The sequence below is a fragment of the Ambystoma mexicanum genome, chromosome 6p (genome assembly GCF_040938575.1).
Source record: "Ambystoma mexicanum isolate Mex_15411 chromosome 6p, UKY_AmexF1_1, whole genome shotgun sequence".
NCBI classification, from domain to species: domain Eukaryota; kingdom Metazoa; phylum Chordata; class Amphibia; order Caudata; family Ambystomatidae; genus Ambystoma; species Ambystoma mexicanum.
The window spans coordinates 86,136,543-86,144,879 of record NC_090935.1 but is presented as its reverse complement, the minus strand read 5'-3'; the positions used below and the strand labels follow the sequence as shown (position 1 = coordinate 86,144,879).

Sequence of the window (8,337 nt, the reverse complement as noted above, 5' to 3'; positions counted from 1 at the left end):
ATTTCTTGTAGTTCCTTTTTCCATATTTCTCAGCTGACTGGGCACTTCACTTACTTGTGCAACTATGGCTGGACCTTCAGACATGGCTGCTGAGCTGATTAACATTGTCCTTTATCAGATTAAGAGTTAGTAATTACTACAGTAACTTTGGTTGATTAGTAGGCGATCCATAGCCCTCATATGAGAATTAAGGTGGATTAAGATATATATAATAACGCCTTACACTGGCTGTATTGTTTAGTACAAACCTGGGTGCTGCTGGCCAATACCCCCTTCCCTTCCCCGCTCCTCCCTTTTCCTGGTTAGCACCCATGCAATTACCTACATGGGTGCAAAGAGTGTATTTAAAATAATAAGAAACCTAACTTTTCTGTCTGGCCCAGGGCCGTGCCATGATTTCCAGAGTCTGTTTTCAATGTTGATGACTTCACAGTTATCACCATTGAAAACAGACACTATGAACCACGACGTGGTGCCGGGTCCGGCAGAAAAGGTAAGTTTTGTTTTTTTCGTGGGTGTTAATGGCAATATTACCCTTAGCGGCAGGCTGAACCTGTCAGTAACGGCACCGCTCACTGCAAAAGGGTCGGCCCGCAGTCTCAGGTAACATTGCCCCAATAAAAATCAGTAATAAAATAAAAGCATTGTCCTTTCTGTGACTACAAGGGATTCCTCACTGTAAAAGTTTCTCTTGTGTTCAAATCCGGCATAAGAAGAATGATGTAACATTTTGGAATGAATATACACCCCAGCAGTCCAGCACTGGAAGCCAGCATGGCGAAGATCTCCACGGCGACCATGTAACTTCCATTAGTACTGAGATAGGCTGGGATGAAGGAGACCCAGACACTGCCGAACACCAGCATGCTGAATGTGATGATCTTGGCCTCGTTGAATCTGTCAGGGAGGTTCCTTACAAGGAAAGCCACAACAAAGCTGGCAAAGGCCAACAAGCCCATGTAACCAATCACAGAATAGTAGGCAGCTACAGAGCCTGCTTCACACTGCAGGATAATCTTCCCAATTTGAGAGTGGAGGTCAGTGTGTGGGTGAGGGGGATTGGTGAGCAGCCAAGAAATACATATTACTACTTCTCCCAGGGTGCACACAAGGACTATAGAGACAGACACCTGGTTTCCAAGCCATGTGCTTAATCTACTCCCAGGTTTGGTGGCATTAAAGGCAATGAAAACAGTGATGGTTTTTGCCAACACGCTAGACACAGAAACAGTGAAAATAATCCCAAATGCAATCTGTTGGATAAGACAGGTCAATGACATAGGTTGTCCAATGAATAAGAGGGAGCAGAGAAAAGCCAACATTAGGGAGATGAGGAGTGTGTAGCTGAGAGATCGGTTGTTGGCCTTCACTATGCATGTTGTTCGGTGTCGGAGAAAGATTCCAAGGACTCCAGCTGAAGCTATGGATAATGCAATAGCTATGAAAGCCAAACTCATGCCGAGGCTATCACTGTATGAGAGGAAAATGACAGTCTTCTGAATGCAGCCATCTCTCATTACATTGGGCCACTGGTCCGAAGGGCATCTTATGCAGGTTTCCATATCTATGGATTAACAAAACAATACAGTTAAACAACATTAAAGAACTGAATCATTGTAGGAACAGGAACAGCATTATACACTCACAGACATATTTCCAATGCAATTATTTGACATTAAAATTCATCTAATAGAACATGTGTCAGCATATTTTCGACTTTAGGATATTTCATACAGCCCTAATTGAATTTCTAGGTAAAGAGTATCATCTGGCTCTTTAGCACAGTACCATAATCAGAGCCTGAGGACACACGTCACTCTATTCATTTATTTAGAAAGAGATATGGTGAAGTGTTTCAGCAACGTGTTCAGTCGTGTTTGAAACTTCCCAGGGGAAACCTCGCTGCTGTCTATCCGCGTGTGTGCTCTCTGTGGCGTAAGCTGAATGCACTGCGTTTTTGCATCCCTGTCCCCTTAAGACTGACTTCCTTCAAAACCTTGCGAGAACACACAACTCTTGGAAGAAATCAGTTTGTGTAACAACACTTTCGTCTACAAGGAGGTCAGTCAATTGCTTCCCTTGTTTTAATGGTCGATCTCATGTGGAAACGAATACACTAAAACAAATCTTTACTTATATTTGGGATTTACGAGAGTGTGGTTGCGGGTTTTGCCATGTTCTACCAGATCCATAGCCCTTTTCCTAATTTTTCGCATTTTATCTGTGTCGTTAATTATTATTCAATCACACATTTTTAACATGCTTTTAAGGAGCGGCATTCTGCCTGGCACAGACTTGCCCCCCACCTTTCCATCAGAACTACCTATCTCTGATCAAGATATGCTGCGCACGGTCGGGCTTCCACTATCGCAGTCTCCCGTTTCTCCTTCCGAGAGTGTATTAATGGACATTGCACTGAATCCCTCTCATATCGCCTTAACCAGCATTCAACAGCACAATGCGACTCCAACTGGAGTAGGAGATAAATGTGTGAAGTAAGCACCAATCAACACCTTTTTTCCCATCATATTAAAAATCAAATGCTAACGCTGCTCCCGTGCCTGCATCCACAGTATTTCATTCATCTCTCATGGAACCCCATAATGAACTTCATAACAGACTTGAAGTTGCTTTGGTTTCTTCATTTTCCTCCTTTTAATCTACCATTTCTCCTTCCAGGCGTGTATCTGCAGCGTTAAAATATCCTTCTGGACCAGACGACTTCTCTACACCTGATGCTCTAAAGGGAAATTAACCAAGTGCTTGCAATCTTAGTCTCACTCTGAGTTCTTAAAATCAGAAACCAAGACTCATTCTGTTTTACTGCAATCATTGGTATTTAAATTCGAAATGTGAAAATATATTCGACTGTGATCAATCATATTAAACGGCTTGATCATCAAATACCCAAAACCTTTGAATCTGCAAAAATTTACTTGACTGCTGAGATTCCGATTATAGAACCTGAAGCATCCACCTTGACTGCCGTGTTGCCTATCCCTGGGTTCTCTGATTTGTCCTCCTTTAAGGGTTGCAAGCCTAAGCGTCTTTGTACGCCATTGTCTGAATGCCTAATGAAGTTGCAAACTTGAACTGTTGATTTGGTTGATCCATCTAAAAGAATCCCCAATAATGATGGAACTGGTTGCATCCATCTGAATTGGGTTGACTCAATCACACAGAATCACCCAAATACTTCAAGGATTGCTGTTGAAAAAAAACAGTTGGCGTGGGTTCCCAGTCACAGTGGCATTTTGGGAAATGAGTTGGTGGATCTGGCGGCGGGTGAGGGTATGAGGAGGGGAGCGGTTGATGTGAGGTTGCCTTTGAGTGTGGATGAGGTGAAGGCTGTGATGGTGAGACGGGTCCTGGATGAGTGGCAGGAGAGATGGGTGAGTGGGGTGAAGGGCAGGTGGATGTTCGGTGTTCGTGGGAAAGTGTCGGTGAAGGTGGATGCAGGGAGTTGAGAATGGAGGAAGGGGAGGAGGTGATGCTGAATCGGTTGAGGATAGGTAATCTGGGGCCGAATGACTGTCTATTTCGAATAGGGAAGCGTGAATCAAGGGACTGTGCAGTGTGTGGGGTGCCTGAAACGGTGGGACATTTTTTGATTAGGTGTGAGAGACATGTTTCAGAGAGAGAATTGATGAGGGTTCGGTTGACTGCGTTGGGTGTGGCTGAGCTGAGCGGGAGGGCTTTGCTGGGAGGTGATGGGGAGAGAGGCAGGAGGAGGAGTAGTGTGATGTTGGATTTTGTGAGGCAGACGGGGAGGTGGGAGGAGTTGTGATTTTAAATGGAGCTAAATAATAATTAGTGGTTACGGCGCACATCATCCTATAGGATGGGGAAGCGCCTGTGTGGGTCCGCCCACGCCTCCGATAATTAAGAAGAAGAAGAAAGAAAACATCAGCAGAAAAATAAAAATCTTATCAGGCCCAATAAAACTCGACAGACCTCTAAGAACTTTATCTGCATGCTGCAAAAAAAGAAACAACTAATAAATAAAAAGAGAGATCTTCCTATTCCATCTAAACCAGTTCATAATTCTTTCAACAAAAACTCCAGCAAGCCTTTTGTCCCACCTGTTTGCCAGCCTAATCATATCCCTTGCACTAACAAGGAAGTGGTGCCTTGTACCAGATTCTACACGTCCTCAAAAGCTGTTCTCTTTCCAACTAGTACAACAGAACTTCCTCGGGCTGGTACCGCGCTACCAGCAAGTCGACATTCCATGCTGGTTCAATAAAATCTTCACCAAATTCCTTGCACTTTTGATACCGTTTCTATGCCACTGAATTTGCAAAATGACTCAACATCTGAAGTTAACGAGCGCTCAAACATTATAGATGCGCAACTGAATCAACATACGAAATCTACTTCTAATTTAGACATTTTAACAGCATGGTATGCTTTTTCTCTAAATCAACATTCCTCAAAATGTTCATCCCACTTTCAAATTCAAACCATATGTTGCCCCTGTAACCCAATTATCAACTCAAATGCCCATTGGATGACTTTGCAGTCAGGACAGAAACCATTTGGATCATCACTTTCATCAAGTCCCTCAGCTGCCAACAGAAAATGGGCTGCTGCTGGAGTGAGAATACTCTTGGGTCTCACTGTACATAACCAACTGCCAAATTATAAAAAGCTATTTGAACAATTTGCATGCGACAGTCCCTCACAAGCTGTCAGTTTTGCTGGAAAGTGTTCTATACGACCCAAAAGCCGTTGAGAGAAATGATAAAAGCCTTTTTTAAGGAAAATGAGTAAATAAAACAAAAAGATTCTTTGCACAATAGTAGCACAAATTCACAAGCGTGTTCCACAAAAACGATTAGATCACCGTTTATAAACATGTCTCAGCTGACCTCAGTGCTTAAAGTGGGCCGGGGCCTGCCGGGGCCAGGCCCTGGCAGTCTCCAAAAAAGTGAGACTGAGCCGGGGCCCTGCCAGGGCCCACGTCCAACCGCAACATTGGCGGAATGCATTATCCCGTCGCGGCCGCAGCCGCGACGGGAGATGCGCCTGCCATGAAGAGAGGCGAGCTGACAGAAGTGGCAGCCAACCACAGCGACGCTGTGCCTGGCTGCCACTTCCGTCAGTCATGGTAACTGCCTCTGGTGACCCCTCACGCGAGAGGTCACCAGAGGCAGTTACTGTCCCTTTGTTTCCCCAGGTTGCCGAGGCGTCTTTAACCCTCGGCGAACCTGGGGATTCCTCGACGTTTATAAAAGATGGCTTTGAAAGTACACATTTCAAGCCATCTTTTATAAAGCTTTGCCGACGGACAATTTTGTCCGTAGTCAAAGCTTTATAAAAGATGGCTTGAATTGTGTACTTTCAAAGCCATCTTTTATAAACCCGAAATCTTTAAAAAAAAAAGATGGCCTGAAAACTAGGCAAACCGTAGGGTATGCACACACATATATATAAATGTTATATATTTCTGTGCGTACCTTACTATGGTTTGTGTACTGTGCAAGCCATCTTTTATAAACATAGAAATATGTTACATATCTCTATGTTTAGAAAAGATGGCTTGCACAGTACACACACCACAGTAAGGCACGCACACAAATATATAACATTTATATATATTTGTTTGTATACCCTACGGTTTGCCTACTTTTTAGGCCACGCCCCTCCCACAAGCCACGCCCCCAAATGAGGCCCCCCCCTTCGATTTCTTACCCCACTTAAAGCCCTGGCTGACCTTCTCTCGTTCCTGATGTTCCCATAGCAGATCTACATATTCCTGCCTTTGATGGCCAATTAATGATGATCAAAACAGGTAGCCGGAATTGTATCATTAATACCATGTTGGCTGTACAGAAATTAATTAAACACAACTGTGCTAATGATATATATGTGTTTTGACGACTAAAGATTTGAAAAACGTTTACTTTGTGTTACTAATGTGGATGGCATTGCGCATGTGATCACATTCCCAAACCAATAAGTTTAACCCTCCTCCTTCCATTCGGTATACATCTCTAAATGGTTTGATCTTAACAACACTTATATCCCAAGTACAGACTAAGGAAAACGAGTCTTTATTTGTGGCAACGACAGATCTCTCAGCCGCTATTGATTGAAATATATTGTGGACAATGTACATAAATGGGTAATTGCTTACATTCTTCTTTGTTAAATAATAGCCCTTCCCACCAATACTCATTTAAAAATACAACAAGACCGCTCTGGTACCATAGCTAATAAAAAATGAAAACCACTAAAGGAGTAAGGCAAGGTTGTGTACTTGCAGCAAGCTTATTATGCTGTACTTATGTGATATAGGAACATTCTTAAATGAAGCATCTCTTTCCACCCTGAAAATTGGCAATCATAAATCAGCTGGTTAGCCTACACAGATGATTTCTTTATTTTTATACCATTCCAGTAGGATTACAGAGCTTACTTAGAGCTTTTGTTGATCTTGCAGTAGCTTATGATCTCCTAGTAGATTCGATTAAAACTAAAGTTATGCCCAGTATAACTAAATCTAATAAACATAACCAAACATTTTGCTGGCATGTAGACAATGAAGCTTTGGATTGAGTGATCAATTTTAAATACTTAGGTTTCCCGATCCATGCACATGAATCTAAATCGGAATTAAAAGAATGGTTGACCTCTCAGGGAGCAGACATAGGTAATCAATTACTGCGTATTGATTCCAAATATGGGAGATATTCCATGATCCTTCTTGTAAAATTCTGTGAGGGGAAACTAATTCCGCAATTGTTATATGCCATAGAGATATTACCTATCTGGGTCCTTGAACTAATTCCTCAAATTGAGGCCAACTTCTGGATAGAATATTTTTCGTTCCCAATAGTACTCCAGATGCCATTATGCAATATAACCTTGGCCTCCATTCCCTAAAATCTAGAACGCTATGATATGATATGATATGGCATTTATAACGCGCCTATACACAAGTGTTTCGAGGCGCGATGAGGCAAGGGAGCTGGAACAGAGGGAAAGACAGACAACGATCTTACTAGACCAGGTGTCATTCAAATCGCGCCAGTGCATGGGAAGGGGGAAATGGAAAAGTGCGTGGGGGAGGGAGAGGGGAAAGTGCAATACATGGGATAGTGGAATGAATAAGATAATAGAACGGCCAGATGGTGGCAAGTGCAATGTGAGAGCAGACATAAGTGCTGGTAGTGGGATTGTAGGGATACAGAACAACAGTCCCCAGGTGTGGGGGTTGCCAGGGAGGCAGTGCAGGTGGGCAACTGGCGGGGCCTGGGCCCAGGATCAGAAAGGGTGGCCAGGTAACCAGTGCAGTTTCAACCAGGAATTCAGCAGGGGAGTGGGGGAGAGAAAGCAGAAGCAAAGAGGAAGGTTTTGAGGTGCTTCCGGACCCGGAGATGGTTCTACTTCCAGGGGGAGGCCCCTGCCGAAGAGAGAGATCTACCACCAACTTGTTGCTTGGAGAAGCGACTGACTCTGAGGGAGTTGGAGGCGGATGAGCGAAGAGCTCGGGAAGGAAGATATTTGGGGAGAGAGAGTTGAAGGTATTGCGGCCCCAGAAGGCCTTGTGGACAATGCAGAGGGTTTTGAACTTATCCTCGCAGCCACTGGGAGCCAGTGCAGAGATTTCAGTCCTCTATAGAGACACTTGTACCTTTATTCTAAAATCATGTCCTCTGAAACAAATGTTTGTCTTTATACAGATCTTAAAAACATTATAACTAACAAACGTGCTAGTCATCTAACTCAACAAGCCCTTTTTTCAGGAGCATGCTTGTCTATACTTGCTGATCTAGGTCTCTCTCTTGGATACCTACTAACAAATCCAGATGATGTAAAAAAACACTCTTCAGACTAGATTGGGCATCAACAATTAACACTATACATTTTTATGTCTTGCTGAAACACTTAAAAACAGACTATAAAGCTGCTAAAATAATTTTACGCTTTTTAACAATCTATTCCCATCACTCAATCATATGCAATTTCATTCGCTTTCGTTGCAAACTAATTACAACTAGAGAAATTCTTTCTTGCTATTCCCTTTGTAGTGGGGAGTCTATAACATTTGTGTCGCTGTTCAGCACTCTTCAAGAATCGAGAAATCCATTGTTATCGTTACTTATCATTTTGCACTGTATATTTTAACTAAGAGTTTTGGCAACTTGGCAACTTGGCTTAGCTGGTCGCATAACCACATTGGTCATTGCTATAACAGGATACTTTAGATCCTTGCAACTTGAATACATTTTTGTAACTTTTCTCCACCTCTACATTTTAATCATGTAACACATGTGTACCAATTTGTTATGCATGTAAGGTTTTAATGATTCATTTTATATTCTGCCGATG

General features: G+C 42.9%; 1 protein-coding gene across 1 annotated transcript in view; it reads right to left on the bottom strand.

The window, feature by feature from the left end:
* Nucleotides 1-659: 659 nt before the first annotated feature.
* The window catches only part of LOC138510690 (vomeronasal type-2 receptor 26-like), a 178,865-nt gene continuing 171,187 nt past the window's right edge, over nt 660-8,337 (bottom strand). The window contains exon 4 of the mRNA XM_069626465.1: nt 660-1,564. Within this exon, the coding sequence (XP_069482566.1) occupies nt 660-1,564 (905 nt within the window). The remainder of the gene's footprint in view (nt 1,565-8,337) is intronic.